Source organism: Triticum aestivum, chromosome 3D (assembly GCF_018294505.1).
Source record: "Triticum aestivum cultivar Chinese Spring chromosome 3D, IWGSC CS RefSeq v2.1, whole genome shotgun sequence".
NCBI lineage: Eukaryota > Viridiplantae > Streptophyta > Magnoliopsida > Poales > Poaceae > Triticum > Triticum aestivum.
In genome coordinates this window covers 596,326,019-596,343,135 of record NC_057802.1, presented here as the reverse complement: position 1 = coordinate 596,343,135, position 17,117 = coordinate 596,326,019, and the positions used below count along the sequence as shown (strand labels likewise).

At 43.9% G+C, this 17,117-nt stretch overlaps 1 protein-coding gene across 2 annotated transcripts; it reads right to left on the bottom strand.

Moving 5' to 3' along the window:
* Nucleotides 1-3,524: 3,524 nt before the first annotated feature.
* Nucleotides 3,525-11,137, bottom strand: LOC123080795 (protein DETOXIFICATION 40). 2 transcript variants are annotated; one of them, XM_044503747.1, is made up of 7 exons: nt 10,754-11,137; nt 5,547-6,178; nt 5,371-5,427; nt 5,032-5,270; nt 4,425-4,543; nt 4,236-4,322; nt 3,525-3,937 (listed from the first exon to the last, which is right to left on the bottom strand). In XM_044503747.1, the coding sequence occupies exons 1-7, from the start codon at nt 11,015-11,017 to the stop codon at nt 3,854-3,856; spliced, it is 1,482 nt and encodes a 493-aa protein (XP_044359682.1). In that variant the 5' UTR covers nt 11,018-11,137; the 3' UTR covers nt 3,525-3,853. The 2 variants fall into 2 exon arrangements, with proteins under 2 accessions (XP_044359682.1, XP_044359681.1); XM_044503746.1 differs by lacking the exon at nt 10,754-11,137 and adding an exon at nt 8,953-9,641.
* Nucleotides 11,138-17,117: the final 5,980 nt, after the last annotated feature.

Genomic DNA, 17,117 nt, shown 5'->3' with positions numbered 1-17,117 from the left:
GTTTTTGGCTTTGGAATTATGGAGAATTTGTATCATGTTTTTTTATCATGTAGCTGGTGTTTTACCTGGATGTTGTGCTGAATTCTACTCCCTCCGTCCCAAAATAAGTGCCTTGACCTTATTACAACTTTGTGCTAGAGTTGGTATAAAGTTGAGACACTTATTTTGGGACTGAGGGAGTATATGCCACTTTAGAACCTGATTGTTTTCTCCTTGTGTCCTGCAATTTTTTTTTTCTGTTCCAAGCAAGCTGTGTTCTGAGTTCGTTCATCCGGTAGGAGTGCACACTCAAATAGCATGAACTATTTGAGTCTCTTAACGAGGGCTCCTTTGCTAAATAATTACATAAGATTTTTTCGATGATTTGAATTCTTATGATTTTTCTTTTACATTCATCCAGAGTAATGGAATCCTTGGATCATTTTTTTGTTTGTAAAGATTGCTCCTGACTCCTTTTTAGAGGAAAATTTCCATCCTACAAATTCTTTTGTCCATCAAACACTCTTTTGATGTAAGTTCCTATGACTTGCAAATATTACAGGATCTAATAGGACATTCAACTTCAGTTTCTCCTATTCCTGCATTTTGAGAATCCTGTGAATCAAAGAGCGCCTTTAAACCTTTGTATTGAACATCTACGAAGACTATGTGCAACAACTGAAAGATATTCAAATCTTTCATATATATATATTTCACCTTTTGGCATTTCCAACTCAACAAATGAATCACAAATCGTGACAATTTTTACATTTACATGGCAAAGAGTTGAGTTGCCCACTAGTTGTCCCCATCCTACAAAATATTTCTCAAAAGTCGTACTGCGAAAACTAGTAGTATGTAGCAACGTCTTGCCAAGAGCTGCTCCTGCTTCTCAAAGGTAAGTCAGCCTGGAATGCCTCCGCACCTGTTAAGCCCAATCTTCAAGGCTCAACCCCTATGTAAATGCCTGAAACAGAGCACCAGCAATTGGGTTCAGAGAAAGTTTGAAGAGACATGAGCGTAAATGCATTGCAACAACCAAGGTACAAACTTATTCGGAGACTAGGAAAAAATAACTTGTTCGAAGAAGGCGAAAGCGATAGTGGTGATGAGATGCATAATCTGATTCTTAAAAAGTTCAACTTATGCTTTTTTTTATAACCAACTGATTGTAAATTGTGTCATTTAACTAGAGTTGTGTAGTGATTTGAACCGCATCCTTCATTATTCAGCTTAATGGATACACTGGAAATTATGAGAAGTTTGTATTGATACAGAAATTATGAAATCGAGCCAATCTAGCGTTGCGTGATGTAGAAATATTTCCATGAAAATAATTAGTTGCACAGTGACAGAAAGCCAGCTGTACACAGCAGCATTGTCCCCGTCAACCAAGGACAGACACCCGGTAGATGAAAATTCAAAGGAGTCACAATTAGATGCCAACTAATCTAATCCTGAGAAAAGTTGAATGGAATAAAGAGAAGCGAATGACACCCGTGCATTACTCGCTAGCATCAAGGACGTCGAAGGACACAAACACACAACAAACCAGAAACAACTAGGCATCGCAATCCAGACGCAGAGAGCGAAAGAAAGCAGAGATTGCAAAGGGAATCGGAAAGTAAACCAACCTGTCAAACGAGTTAGTGCTTTGATGAACACCATTTTAGAGGGATAATCACATCCAGATTCGCCGTAGCCCGCCACCCTTTGGGAAAGACCGGGCTCTCAGATCCAAATGGGTTCATTATTTGGGAGCAGTCTGCGGGTATGCCTTCCATCTGGCTCTCATCCTCCACTAACTGCTCCACAAACGTGTCGGTATAATGGTTAGGACAGGACAAAATGCCGATCGATTGGAAAACTCACATGCAACTGCAAAATGATTTGGTTGAGTATGCGTGGGCTCATGTTGACAACCAATAGATGCAAAAGGGAGGGAGGCATGAGAGAGGGAGGAGGCCGGGATGGAGGAAGGCAGAAGGGAGGGAAGGAGGAGGGAGAAGGACGGCGGGCGTCGAGAGGAGGGAGGGAGATACCTCTGGGGCGACGATGGGCGACGGCTACGGCGGCGACACTCAAAGTGAGTGAGAGAGAGAGAGAGAGAGAGAGAGAGAGAGAGAGAGAGAGAGAGTGAGTAAGGGAGAGTGAGGGAGAGGTAGTGGAACGGGCTGCGGAGGAAGACGATAGGGCTGGCTTAGCAGTAGCGCGGGCCCCAGGCCAGCGTTACTGCTAAGCCTATTAGCTGTAGCGCGGGCTTAGGGCACGTGTTGCTGCTAAGTGGGGTCAGGTAGCTGGGCACGGGCTGGCAACAATAGCAGCGGTTGTTACTCACCCGCGCTACTGCTAACGGGCTTAGTAGTAACGCGAGCCGGAGACTGTTTTCAACTAGTGAAGGCACCGTGGAACCCACTTACTAGCAACGAGGGGTTGGTGGGCCCGCTCTACTACTAATGGCCACCTGCAGCGCCTGTATTAGGCCCGCTCTACTGCTAATTAGCAATGGCGCGGCCCGTTTGCCCCACGCTACTGTTACCTGTCTACTTATAGGGTTTTTTCTAGTAGTGGTAGAACGTGAGAGAGTAGAAGCCACATAATTACTATTATGGACACATAGTCAGGCTAGTCATAGTGGAGAGTAACTCAGACTAGTAACATGCGTATGTTACTTGTCTATGTTATTATCTTCATAGTGGGTAGTGTCATAGGTGTGATAACATAGATGTCTTCATTTATTACATTGTAAACTCATTTTGCATTGGGAAGCGCTATGTGATGGTAATATATTATGTTACTCTATTTGCCTCTCTTCTTATTAACTACTTGTCACATCATCATTTTTTTCTTATATGGCATCTATGCTGGTACTTATGTTACTCCCACTATGACCAAACTTACATAACTATTGGTATGGACATGTAGTCCACGGATGACTACTCACATGGTCATTGCTACAGCAAGGTTGATAAAAAAAGCTCAATGATGACATTAGGTGTTGTACATGTTAGCATACTTTTCTACGAGAGCTTAGTCAAACTAAAAGGAGTTTGACTTAGCACAAACCTTGTTGCACCTTGCGTTTCATGTGTGCATGTGGAGAGGATATTCTACTTAAAAATATCTCCTAACTTAAAAAAAACACTAAAGTTCTGTCCTTCGGTTCTCCTTCATCTAACTTAGTAAATTCCACACTCCCTCTTTCTATTTTGATATTTTTCCTTCTATCTCTGCTTTTTCCATTGCTATAAACCACCTCAATTGTCACACCAATTATTGACTTATCAAATAAAATTGTGTTTTATTTGATAAGTCAATAAAGTTACCAAATGAGTGTTTATCCAATAAAATTCTACTTTTTCACACAGTCACAATAATATGCGCAGGTAAATCACGGGCTAAATACTATAATATTTATAACACGTCGCAATGCAGGGTAACTATTTACCAGTCCCTCTTATCCAAAATAAATGCCATTATTTTAGTTCAAATTTGAACTAAAACCACAACACTTATTCCGGTCTCCTATCCAAAACTTGACACCCTTTTCTTTACCTGATTCAGCATCATGCCAAGCTAATTACAAGTGTATTACAAAGTCGCCAAATAATGGCCTTCCAAGAAAGACGGGAAAACCAATAACTTAAAGACAATTCGACGAAAGAAAGATGTCACATGCTAACCAAGACTACCGTATGTACTAACAAGCCCATCACTGGCGTGTCATCCAAAAAATTGAGGCATAAACTCATAGATATCTATGCGAAAATAAAGAGACCTGAATTCAGCCCCTCCCGCCCACGCCGGCGGCGAGTCTCATAGCCAGCACACTTCTGAATCGGATAACTGGAAACACAAATCTAGACTGGTCCACTTATTTGTTATTGTCCTTGAACCCTGCAAGGAGAGGCTCTTTCTTCTCGTCCCACTTGTTCAACCTTTTCTGTGCCTCCTCTACCTGAAGAATGTAGAAAAAACACAATACAGTTAAGTAGTGCATCTTTTTCAACGCATATATTTGATCATTTTGCATCAAGCATATACTCTCAAGAAGGTTCTAAATCATGTGATGGAAGGAACGACAATGAGCAAGCAACAGTCTGTATGTGACACTTATGACAACATATATGGCGACAAGAAAGGTAGACTGTATCCTCGGACATCAGGGAGTTAGTTTGATATTCATCATTTCAAATTTCGTTTAAAAGAACAGAAATATAAATTCAACTTTTCGCTCTTGTAGTAATAAGGAATACCTCTTTGGTCCAGTCAGTTCTGATTGTGACCCACAGCAGAATGGCCGTCTGCAAGGCTGTTCCCCCAATCAAGCCACCCCAAATACCCTGCAAGTAGGCATGTGATTCCATTTAAACAAGTTAGAACACAGGACTAGAGACTTTGTCATCGCGGAATATATATGAAAATTTCACAGACAGATCCATCACCTTTGCGCCAAGATTGAAGAAAAAACCGAGAACAACACCAAGTGGAACGCCTACAATGTAGTAAGAGCCGACGTTCACGTAAGCAACAAATTGTTGCCATCCACATCCAACGGCAACACCTGATGTTTCCATGCATGTTAGTACATTTAAATCACCATGACTACGTGGTATCTCAAGTGAGAAAATATGCATCACAAAACATGGTAGACTTGTTTCCTTCATTTGTACGTTCACTTTTCTTCCCTAAGGGCCTACATCTTGTAGTAGCCTATTCTTTCCTTGTACTTGACTACAAAAACTAATCAAATCACGGTACGGAAACCTACTATATCCCTAAAATAACAGGATAGGCATAATTGTTTGCGCACGGCCGGTAAGGTACATTAGAATTTAGTAACTATGACCACAAAATATAGATTGAATTAAAAAACTGAAATTGCATAGGAATTGTGACGTTAAACAAAACATAGACGGGCCAGTGATACAACCAGCTCCTGCTGTTTGAAAATTGCACCTGCCATGAACACTATAGAAAGTTGTACTAATGGACCAGACAAGATTAATGAAGATAGCACATTTCGTCATGCAGAAAGTTTCTAAAAGTTACCTGTCAGTACAGGTTGGATGCCACCGAGAACGAGCGTGATGGCGAGCAACGGGCAGAGATCTGCCACCGCGTCCGAAACTGCTTTACCATCTGTGAACAAGTAGCTGATGTGGTTGCGGAGGCAGAGGATCACGACAGCAAGGATGGTAGAGATTGTTGCAGAGAGCCCGGTCACGACCCACACAGAGAAAAATGCAGACTTGGGGTTGCCGGCGCCAAGCTCATTGCTCACTCTTACACTAAAGTGAAAACATATAAATTAGTTAGTTAGAGTACTTAGCTAGTTGTCAGCAAGAAATGCTAATGTTTATCAAGGTCTTTGAGTATAGACTTGCGAACCTTGCAGCGGCATTGAACCCAACGGAGATCATGAACACCCAACCATAAATCGTCATGCTGCACACATTCATCACAAGTTAATTAGCACCCACACATGCATCACAAGTTAATTAGCACCAACTCTGCAGACTTATTACTAGGAATGACAGCAAGATTCAAAGTCCAATGATACTCACCACACAGAGAGGGAATCCAGGGCAATCTCAGGGTTGGGGAGCAGTCCAGCAATGATCACAAGCACCTGAAAGTACCATGTCTCAAGGCACAGCATCACGGCAGACGCGGCGGAGAGTTTGAAGAAACTCGGCAAACCGGAGAAGGCCTGCCAACTGAATCCCGTCCACGTGTGCCGGCACGTCGGGCTCACGACAATGTACACAAATTGCGCTCCGACGATAATCCACCAGCTCACACTCAGCACCAGCGAGGCACCAAGCAGCCCAAGGCCGACCTTGTACATGAGCACCCAGCTCAGCATCACATGTAGAACGAGTGTTGCCGTCGAGATGTAAGCACTCGGCAGGACGATGCTTTGCGCCTGCAGGAACTTCTGAATGGGGAAGTTGACGGCGTACGCGAAGATCTGGGGAATCAGGCCGTAAACGAAGATCGACGCGGCACGAGCTATCTCCGGTGACTGTCCCATCAACAAGAGGAGTGGCTCCGAGAAAGCATACATCACAGCAAGTGGTATGCCAGTTAAACCCAGCAGAATGACGGAGCGCTGTAGGTAGATTCCGAGCATGTCGTACTTGTGTGCACCGTAGGCCTGCCCGCAGAGGGTCTCCACTGCACTGCCCATGCCCAGCTGCAAAAACAAAAACGTAATGTCTTAATTGTTAGGACTGTCACAGATTGCATTCGAGCTAACATATAGCTTCGATCTGGGTGAAAAGTAGGAGTCCATGGAAACACAATAAGGAAAGGTAAAACTGGTAGCGACTAGTATTTTTGGAAATTAAACAATGAAGATAAACTGTTGATCAACCAAAAACAACAGCGAAGGCAATTTATCAATCTCAAGAAGCACATTGAGAATCCAAAGACTCTAAAATTATAATACATCATTACTGAGTAGGTGCATCTGGTTGACGTGTCCAGATTTTCCATTTATGTGCAGCGTCCAGCTACACCACCATGATTTGTACGACTAAGTGGGGTCCAAACAACATTTAGAGTTAAGATTAGAAGACAAACATTCCAAATGACATGGGACCTTTTTTTTTAAGTAGGGCGACGTATAGGTGCCGCCGAGCCTTGCCAATCCATCAACCTCTCACCCATAAACAAATTACTAGTACCTCTCACCCATAAACAAACGAGCTTGGCTCTTGTCGGACGCTATCAATTGATTGATTGGTTGATAGAGAGAGGAGAATACGGAACTACTCTGCACACGACAGTTAAGAGACGATCTTTGGATGATTCGTTCTTTGAACGGTGTTGATTTGTAGCATAATGCGATCTAATGGATGCTTTTGGCTATCGTGCACACAGCCGTCGTCTGTCTAGCACTGCTCAGGAGAATATATCGACCCGTCGACAATAGTCCAAGACTGATGGGACAGGTCACGTCATTTGTCAAGGATGGCAAGCATGCATTGCTTACACATTGGCAATACAATTTTTAAGCAGTAATAAAATATGATCACCCCACAGTGTGCTCTGCTTAGAGATTTGTACCTTTTCTTCTTCTTTTTGTGTGGTGAAGATTACCATAATATTTTACGTAGCACTGAAAAATCTGTAAGCCGTGTGATGGTGGGTAAACATGGAGCACGTGCTGCCTTGACTTAAGCAGACACACTGCACTTATTGAGGTGGTCACAGCGTTATCTTTTAGAGGACCACATATAGTCCATAATGGGAACGGTCCAAGTACTTGAAGACGCCCAAAAAGGGAAAGGAAGAGAGAGGGGAGGATCTAGATCTTCTAGATCTAAATGGAAGTGTATTCATGATGTGGCAAGCTCCGCTGCGGAAGATCTTAAACTTTGGTCCCACCACTGTAATAATATTCAAAAACAAATTCAACTCAGGGACTGGGGCTCCATGTTGTTCCACCTTGCCGGGAGAATTTAGCCCCCCGCTACATGTAATTTTATTCCCTCCTTAACCCCCATGTACTCTCTGTTCTCCCTGAGATCTGTAACACCCCGACGGTTAGCAATAAAGGTTCAGGCAGGCGTAAGCCCGCCGTTGACGCGTCAAAAATAAAATAAATGAAAGTGTACAAATTAAGCACCATGTGGCGTGTGATTGACAAGGAAAGAAGCCAAGAAATAGAGTGAGAGAGAGACAAAGAGACTGAGGGGATCATGTGTGTGGATGTAGATGAAAGAAGAGAGAGTGGGAGGTGGCATGTCGCTTTCGACCATGCATGGAAAACACGCCATGCATGTATGACTGGCCCTACTTGTGAATGCCAAATACTTCCTCCGTTCCTAAATATAAGTCTTTGGAGAGATTTCATTATGGACTACATACGGAACAAAATGAATGAATCATACTCTAAAATGCATCTATATACATCCGTATGTGGTCTATGGTGAAATCTCTATAAAGACTTACATTTAGGAACGGAGGGAGTAGACCTGTCGCGCACAATGTAGTCTAATCTATACTAGTGTTACGTAGGAAATATGAGTGTCACGCTCCGTCTAAGCAGCGGGTGGGTTGTGGTTGTGGCCATCATGTAGCCGTGGATACTATTCATTGATCGAGAGAGGAGTATATATAAATGCCAGTACAACAGTCCAAAGCTTTTATTTTATTTTATTTTCTGCGTGGAGAGAGACAAGAGTCCATAACTGATAGGACTCTGATTAAATTAAGCTGAAGATAAGCCTGCTATCAAGCGACTGTTAGGCAGTAGTAGGACCCAGAAACACTGCATTTATTTAACGTGGTCACTGTGCACATCCCGACAATATTACCTCTCTCCATGCCTCTTTCCAGCAACCTTCTAGGGGCCGGGTAGGGCAACAGATCTCCTAGATGGGTGAATGGATCGAGCTCGAAGCTGGTGGCACGCGGACACGTCGCTCTCGACCATGTTCACCCCTGCCACGTGGACGGCCCAGCAAGAAAGTGAAGAGGCAGTTCCAAGTCGCCATGAATGACTGGCTTGTGCCAAATGGGCCTGCCATTTGCCATGCCATGCCATGCATAGACCTCTCGCCAAGGCCACTCCATGCCTCTAGTACTAGTAGTAGTACTCCCACTAATCCAATCCACCTCTACTAATAAGCACACGACATCATAGGCTAATCCACTCCAGGGTTGCCACAATCTAATCCACTACTTACTGTAACAGGAAGAGTACTTGTTCTAAGCTGTACGTTGGTGGGTTTGTGGCCATCATCTTGCCAAGCCACAAGGGGACTTCCTGCAAGATCCATACCCGTCGGAGAGCATCTGCTCTGTCAACTCTCAAAAATCTACCCAACATTTCGATCTACCCGAAGATCATGGGCTCCAAGTAGGCCGGCCAGAGAAACACAAACGCATCAAACATTTCGATCTACCCCATCGAAGCATAGCGGCTACGTATAGAGATGAGAGGATAGACTCCGTGCGTACCATGAGGCCGTAGGCGAAGGTCTGGACGCCGGTGTTGCCGAGCGAAGCGGCGGCCAGCTCCAGGGTACCGAGGTGACCGCACAGGATCTGCGTGGACATGGACATGACGAAGTTGATCATGTACACAACCACTGCCGGCGCCGCCAGCCGCGCCAGGAGCCGGAGCTCGACTGTCGACGCCGCCCACGCGCGCTCCGCCAGCGGCGCCGATGTGTCCGTCAGGATGCTCTCCAGCCGACCCGGCGCGTCATGCAAATGCTCATGCTCCTCCCCGCCAGCCATGATGCTCGTGAGGTTTGGTAGCTAGCTAGGACAGGAGAAAAACTACGGAGCTATGGCCTATAGCTATAGCTCGTATATGTGTGTGTGTTGTGTTCCCTCTTGGCGTTGACGCTCCGGCCGGCTAAATAGTGGATTGGCTTGGCTCTTTCCAGATTGGTTTCTTGCTCACTCACTCCCACAGCTACCTCTTGCGACTGTACCGTCAATAACAGGCCTGTATTCCCGCTGACGGCACTGCCGACGGTGGTACTTACCACGCTCTGGCTGTCTGGCCAGACCACGGCCTGCCTTCCAAGTCGCCGTCCACGCAAGCCCACGAGGTACACGCGCCCGCTGTCGCTGGCCACCGGCTGACAATAGTAGCTGGTGGTGGCTGGGCTGCCACCGGCGCGACCCATTTCAAGGCGATGGGCGGTCCGGTCCAGACCTAGCTAGTCCGGTGGCTCCTTCATCACCCGATCCGGGGGGGTGTAGTAGGTATGGACACCATGTGCGGCCATGATGCCCATACACATGGGAGCATGACCATCATTTTAGCAAGCATGATGTTGCATTCAGCTAGAAACAAAGTTTCCGTAGCAAAATTATGTTTCTATAGCAATTATGGCTGGACATACATTGCATCAGAAACAATGATTAAGCGCTAGGATCGATCTTATCTTAACTTTCTATATCACTAGAATCTTTCTTTGTTAAGGAGGTACTGGAGTGCTCTGCTCATCATGCTATTAGTTGTTGTATGTAAATTTCCAAAAATGCTAGACCTACGAACGGTTTGTACATAAACTTGCGAAGGAGTCGGCCCCTCTGACATACAAAAGGAAAGGCAGAGAAGCACAATACTTCTTTGTGTAGAAAAAATAAGGCGGGTGCAGGCACTGCAGATAATGTACTGTAGACGATTAATGCCGGCAATTACTGTAGTTAAACATTGTGCCACCTTTCTATTAGTGCGGGTTGGCGACTTGGCGTCGTGAGTTGTGCAGCTTTGAGGTTCCTCTCATTCGATGCCGCCACAACGATGGCGTGGTAGCGCCAAAAAGTGGTGTGGTCGCGTTTTTCTCTTTGGGTGGCTAGATATGTGTGAGGAGGTGGATGGTGACGTCGACGGTTGACGGATGTTCTTTGGTTGAAGACTCATGATTTGGCGCTATGAGTAGATCAAAACAATGTCGACGTCTGTTTGTCGTTTTGCAATCCATCAACCTCTCATATCCATAAACAAATTTAACCCATGACACACGAGCTTGACTCTTGGCAATAAAGAAAATCGAAACATTACGTGAAGCCGGACGAGGGACGACACTCCAGACGCCCACTAATCCATCATTGCACACGTCATAATCTAAGGGACACTGTTCACGCTTCGTGTAAGCTGTGGGTTATGCCAAATGATGGAGACATGGAGCGTGTGCTGGAACCCAAGTATATATACCAAGCAGGCAGAGAAGCACAAACGTGGGGAAGGTCACCAGGGCCGATACACACGCGAATGATTTAGGGGAGAGTGGTCACGTACCATGAGGCCGTAGGCGAAGGTCTGGACGCCGGTGTTGCCGAGCGAGGCGGCGGCGAGCTCCAGGTTCCCCAGGTGGCCGGAGAAGATCTGCGTGGACATGGACATGACGTAGTTGATCATGTACACCACCACCGCGGGCGCCGCCAGCCTTGCCAGCAGCCGGAGCTCGACCGCCCCTGCCGCCCACGCGCGCTCCGCCAGCGGCGCCGACGTGTCCGTCAGGATGCTCTCCAGCCGGCTTGGGGTGTCCCCGTGGCCACCCATGCTCAGTAGCTACTACTCTTAACTAGCTACCTTGGTAGCAGTACAAGAGTCGAGAGACGTACTCGGTCGATTGGCTACTATAGCTAACCTGGAAGCGCAGCGAGCGAGGAGCTCCGATCCTGTTGCTGCTGCTTGATGGCCTTCCGGGTCGTCGGCGATCCATACTTATAGAGAGTCTCATGCATAAAATAGTGGATTGCCCGCCCACGTGCTTGGGCGTGGGAGACTTGCGATTTATTTTTGCTCCTTCAACGCGACAGCTACCGCGTTCGTTCGTTGGTTCCCGGCTGCTCCACACGGCACAGTGATGACGGGACCCGCAACGTTGTGGCCGGCGTTGCTTCCCGGTCGTCCTCGCGCTGCACGCGCGCTGATATGGCATGGCCTACGCGGGCACCACACCCACCCATTGCCCATTGCCTCCGCGAAGGCACGGGCCAGTGAGGCGGCCGGTAGCTGCACCCATCACCTTTCCAACCACAACCCTGGTCCAAACTAGATTGTCATCTCCTTGAATCCTTGGCATTTTCACCTGCTTTGTTTACATGCCGGCCTGAAGCATTGGCGGTAGAAGACTACTAGAAGCACGTAGAAGCACCACCTCTATCTCTTTTTCCTCCCCTCTCTCTCATGCATGGAGCACTGGCCGTGCCTTTAGTTGGTGTCAGGTGCCACTCGCGCGATCCCTTTCACGGCGATGCATGCATTGCATTTGTCCAGACGTAGGAAGATTCACATAGCCGCAGATTTATTTGCCCCATCGTCCCCCGATCCGTGTACACCACGATCGTCATCAATTTCACGGCGACGCATGGTCACCAAGTATAGTTGGACATACATTGCACTAGAACCCACACATTAAGTGCAAGAAACACACGGTTTGGTGTAGTAATAACTGCCTAAATCTTGCAAGCATGGCAAGATAACTGGGACTCCAACTGACAGTAGGACCTAGCCAGCGCCGGCCATACCGGGTACCCAGCTCATAGGATATCACAATAACTTATGCCGCATCGGATCTATCACCCAATCAGACCAACTCTAGCAGAGTCTCCATATGCGGTATACTGAGGTTGCTGAGGTGATGTGGAAACTCAGACTCCAGGTCGATTTGTCAGTTGGACATATTTTTCCCCCAAATATCCATGTCATCCCATATGAGGCGGTGGATCACGTTAAGTTTCCTTTGCGCCACACGCAACTTTTATTTGGAGAGCGCTTCAAAAGTTGGCCCTGGGATGACAAATAGGGAACCTGAAGGCCAAATATGCAGGGCGCTTCATAAGTTATGGCAAATCTGATAGATATGTCGACTCTGCTAGAGTGCCATTTTTTGGCGGGAAGTCAAGAAGTTCGTGCGTGAGGCCGCTACCCTCGAGCAGTTCAAGGACAAAATCAAAAGATGTCCCGGTAATACCGACGACGTGGCCACGAAAGGTGAAGATGAATGAGGCGGTGAGGAAGAAGAGGCCGAGGGCACGCAGTGGGGGAACAACGAGAGAGGAATGGATTGGTTGTCAATCTGCTGCTCGCAGGGTGTGTGCTGCTACTGGCGAGGATGTGTACAACTGAAGGAGAACAGGGGAGAGGGAACTGGAAAAGATGACCCAGCTGAGTGATGGGTCACACGTCCATCTCAATGTAACATGCAGACAAGCTGCCACCTCGGCACTTATGGATGGACCTCACCTAGGAAAAATCATTAAAATGCCCTAAGTTGCGGATTGGTGGTTTATGCAAAAAAGATCACCATAGCCATGGTGTTTTTTGCCAACGAGATCGTAAAAGGTGGTTTCGTGCATTTAACTTGCTAAATTTCCCGAAGTATTGACTTGGATGTTCCTAGTGATTTTGTGTTTTTTTACTATAATAACCAGATATCTTGAACAATAGAGAGTACCTCTGATTCATATTAATTGGCACACACTTAGTATAAAGTTGTACTAAGTGTGCGTCAATTAATTTGGATCGGATTGACCAATAGGTTTTTGCTCCAATTGGTTGTTTCAAGTGCGAGTATCTCCATAGGATTTCCCTTCAGTGCACTAGCTCACTTTCTCCTTATAATAATTGATTTTTTTCTTAAGATATTAGTGGAATGTTGATTTGCCCATTCTGAAAGCGACAACAGTAACCAACAAGGTTACTATAGCTAGGTTCGTAGGTAGGCTTTTGCCCTTTCTTGTACATTAGGTGTGTTGTGGCCTTGGCCTTGGCTTTGCTATTGGAATTGGATGTCCGTGCACTTCTGTGCAGAGATGGCAATTAATCACATCAGGTATATTTGTATAGTCTGTCTTCGAGTGACAAAAACCGAAGGAACAACCAAACATCAAACTATTTTTTTTGTAAAATTCGACTAATCTAGTTTGGTTGGCTCGTTTAGTTTGGGGCGTTAAGTTTTCAGCTGAAAGTGTCCACTTCTACTAGAAACCTCTCTGTTTTCCTCCTTTGTGGACACAACTAATAATCAAAGCCACATGCAAATTCATGAACCGACAGAAGCAAACCTACAGAAGATCCCACTCACAGATCTTGAAATATTTTTATGTCAAGTTTTATTCGAGTTAAGCTGATGATGTTATGCATTGGTTTTCCATCTGATAAATCTGAAAGTCAAGTATCTGCACAATTTCCTTTTCGAAAAAAAAAGTATCTGCACAATTTAAACATTGTATACGTCTAGATTGATAGATATTATTACTTCTTATAAGCCAACTTAATTTAAATGAAATATTAGTAGTTTGTCGTATATTCATAGATAGCCGACATATATTTTCACAAGAAAGGTTTTTTGAGTACCACGTTACAGAACTCCTTTTGTTTATCAAACAAGCTAGTCAGGCGTTGTGCAAACTTTGCTGAGTACAAATAGAATGAACTTGTTTGGTTGCTTCCCTGGAGCAAACACGCCTGACCAGGCACTTCCCTGCATCTACGTTATTTTGTTTGTGCCCAGGATAATCTGACGCTAGCCTGGCCTGAAAACCCGAGAACGTTATTAGCAAAAAAAGAAAACTGGAGAGCATCATTAGCTTAGTCTATGTGACCGAGATTGGGCGCTTGGGTGCAGCCTAGGATTGCCAGAATAAAAAGGAAACTTAGTAGCAGTGGTCTGATATGACATACCCAACTCGAATTTGGCAAGCATCATGTCCAGGGCAGCAATAAAAGCCCCCACCTGCATGTACCAGTTATGGTCTTTCACACATTCCACTTACAGGATGGCTGCTAATTTATGTGCAACTCCAAGTTGTACCATATCAATTAACATCAACGAAGATGCCGCGTGCAAAGCATCCAATGAACTTAATTACCCCATGCATGACACCAACATGTGCGCCAAAGGCTAAGTAGGTTTCTTTTCTAATGAAAGCGCGGTCGGAGGGGACGCCTAGTTTTGAAGACCAGGCTACAATGATCCCAGATTTTGAAAGTCATGCAAGAAAAATGTTATTTTAAAATTTTGAATTTTTCCCAAACTTTTGACCAATTACATATCACTGAAAAAAATAGCGCGCTATAGCGTCGTTAATAACACGCTATAGCGTTTCAGGAATTGTCTCGCTAAGTAAATCGATGTATAAAGACTCGCTAATAGCACTCTATAGCGCGATATAGCATGCTAATAGCGTATTTTAAGGCCGCCGCTATTTTTCTATAGTGCACTATTTTTTTTTCCTTGTTACATATACATGATAAGTACAATTAATACGGGTATTTGGAGGCCACACAAAAAAGATAAATTTTGGCCCAAAAACAACAAGAAGGTAACAAGTTTTTAACTATGGATGTCCTTTTTGTACGCACCAGATAAGTTTTTGTGTGTGGACACTATATATATAAGTATATGTTAATATACATTTTCTTATACATGTAACAAACGCTTTTTATGATGGAAAAAAGTGTTATCTAGAGTCCAGTCTCCAAATGCCATTTTCGGATAAAAGGTTAATAGAGAAAATGCCTTTTTCAGATGGAAGGTTGCTATCTAGTGCGTGCGAGCCTGCGAGAACCCCATACCCTTTTGGGAGTATGACGCATGCAGTGAGAGTCGGTAATGGTCATATGCATGCATGCACATAAATATTATTATTAATTATTCTCATGAGAGACAAGAGGTATGGTTCTTGCTCTGCCAGGTGTACTGGCCTATATATATACCATTCGATCGACCGACATACTGGGGTCTTAACTATAGCTTGTTCACAAGATATACAGTACTCTATTACTGCTTCAATAAACACCGTGTATATCGTATATATTACTGTATGTCTGTATGCATGCATACACGGCAACATAGTAGAGTGTTTCGTTCCTATTTTGAAACTGTAGTAGAGTGTTTCGTCACATGCCGGCCAATAATGCATGCATGACAAAGACGTGCGGACGGTTCGAGTTTTTGGTTTTTTGATGAGGAGAGTGCGGTTCGGGTAAGGCATATTATATAAATGCACATACTAATGTTTTGGGCATATACCTACCTTTGATGTATTCTCGACCTATAGTTCGTACTTAATCTGGGGTACATCACATGCGAGTATATGGATTTTGGGTATATAATTTCCGAGTATGTCACATTTATTTATATTCTTGGGGTATACATTTTTTTGGGTATGTCTCCAGTATCATTTACAGGTATGTCTCGAACGAGTATACATGTATCAGCAAAGGGTCTATCATTTTCTGGTATATCCCCATGCAAAAGTATATCAGTTTTGTGTACATCTCCAAGGAATATAAGTGTACTAGAAAAAGTATATGGATACGATATCTTAGGTATATGTACGAATGAAAAAATTGGCCGTCGGCATCAACATGTTTTGTACAAACCTAAAACACAAAAAAATTAACTAGGATGACATATTATATTATTTGTCCACGTTAATTTGTATAGGGAAATTAAGTGTCAGAAAGTGCAACCCAACCTTAATTTTCTTTAAATGTTAGGTACCTTGAAGATTAAATCATTTAAAAAATACACAAGAACATCCATTGGTTATACGATACCAATGGTATACTCAATAGGTATATTGATATACCCAATGAGTATACATATTTTTTGTGGACATTAGGGATACAGTACAATGGGTATATGATACCATGGGTATACCCAACGTATACCGAATAGGAGGTCTGTTGTACTCTTATCATCGTTGGGTATATGAAACCATGGGTATCATACATTAGTCATATGATATATGGGGTATCATACATTAGTCATACGATATATTGGGTATCATACATTTGATGTGTATATATGACAACGCCCAAAATACAAGCACCCAATACCTGTTGAGTAACAATTGTACAACATGATTCACCTTATTAAAAAAACGTATATGGATACAATATCTTAGGTATATGTACGGGCAAAACTATTGCTTCTCGGTACGCACATGCTTTCTACATACCTAAAAGTAAGAAACATAACTAGGATGACGTATTATATTTTTGTTGACCATTGAAATAGTAGGAAAGGCTCGTACTGCATATATATTATTTGGTCACATTAAATTATACAGATAAATTAGTCGTTAAAAATTTCAAACTGGCCTTAATTCTTCTTAAAAGTTCAGATACCTTGAAATTAAATATATCTTGTGTATATACGTAGATACACCATCTTTTTTGTAGAACCGACACTAGCATGTATTAGTATAGAAGAAACACCGTACAATTTTGTTTTGAAAAGGACTATTGCTAGCAAATAAATAGAATACTATTTTTTGGAAAGCAATCGTAGACCATTATGGTAATAATGCATGCAAACAGAATATGGAAAGCTATTATTACGTGGATTGTATAGCATGCACTAATGGATATGACTTGCCGTAATGGGTCTAGGTGCCCAGGCACCTAGGTGCCCCACACAATTTACAACAGTTTGGGGCACCTAGGTGTCCAGGCTCCTTGCCTTTCCACCACTCGATCGCATTTAGATGTGTGCTGTTGTAACGGTTATTGTTGTTAACGGGTTATTCCATTACAAATTTATGATCAAATTAATTGTGGCATAAATACTTATTGAATGCCATAAATATACCCCGCAAAAAAAAGAATGCCATAAATATGACTCCATGCACCATACATGGCAAGA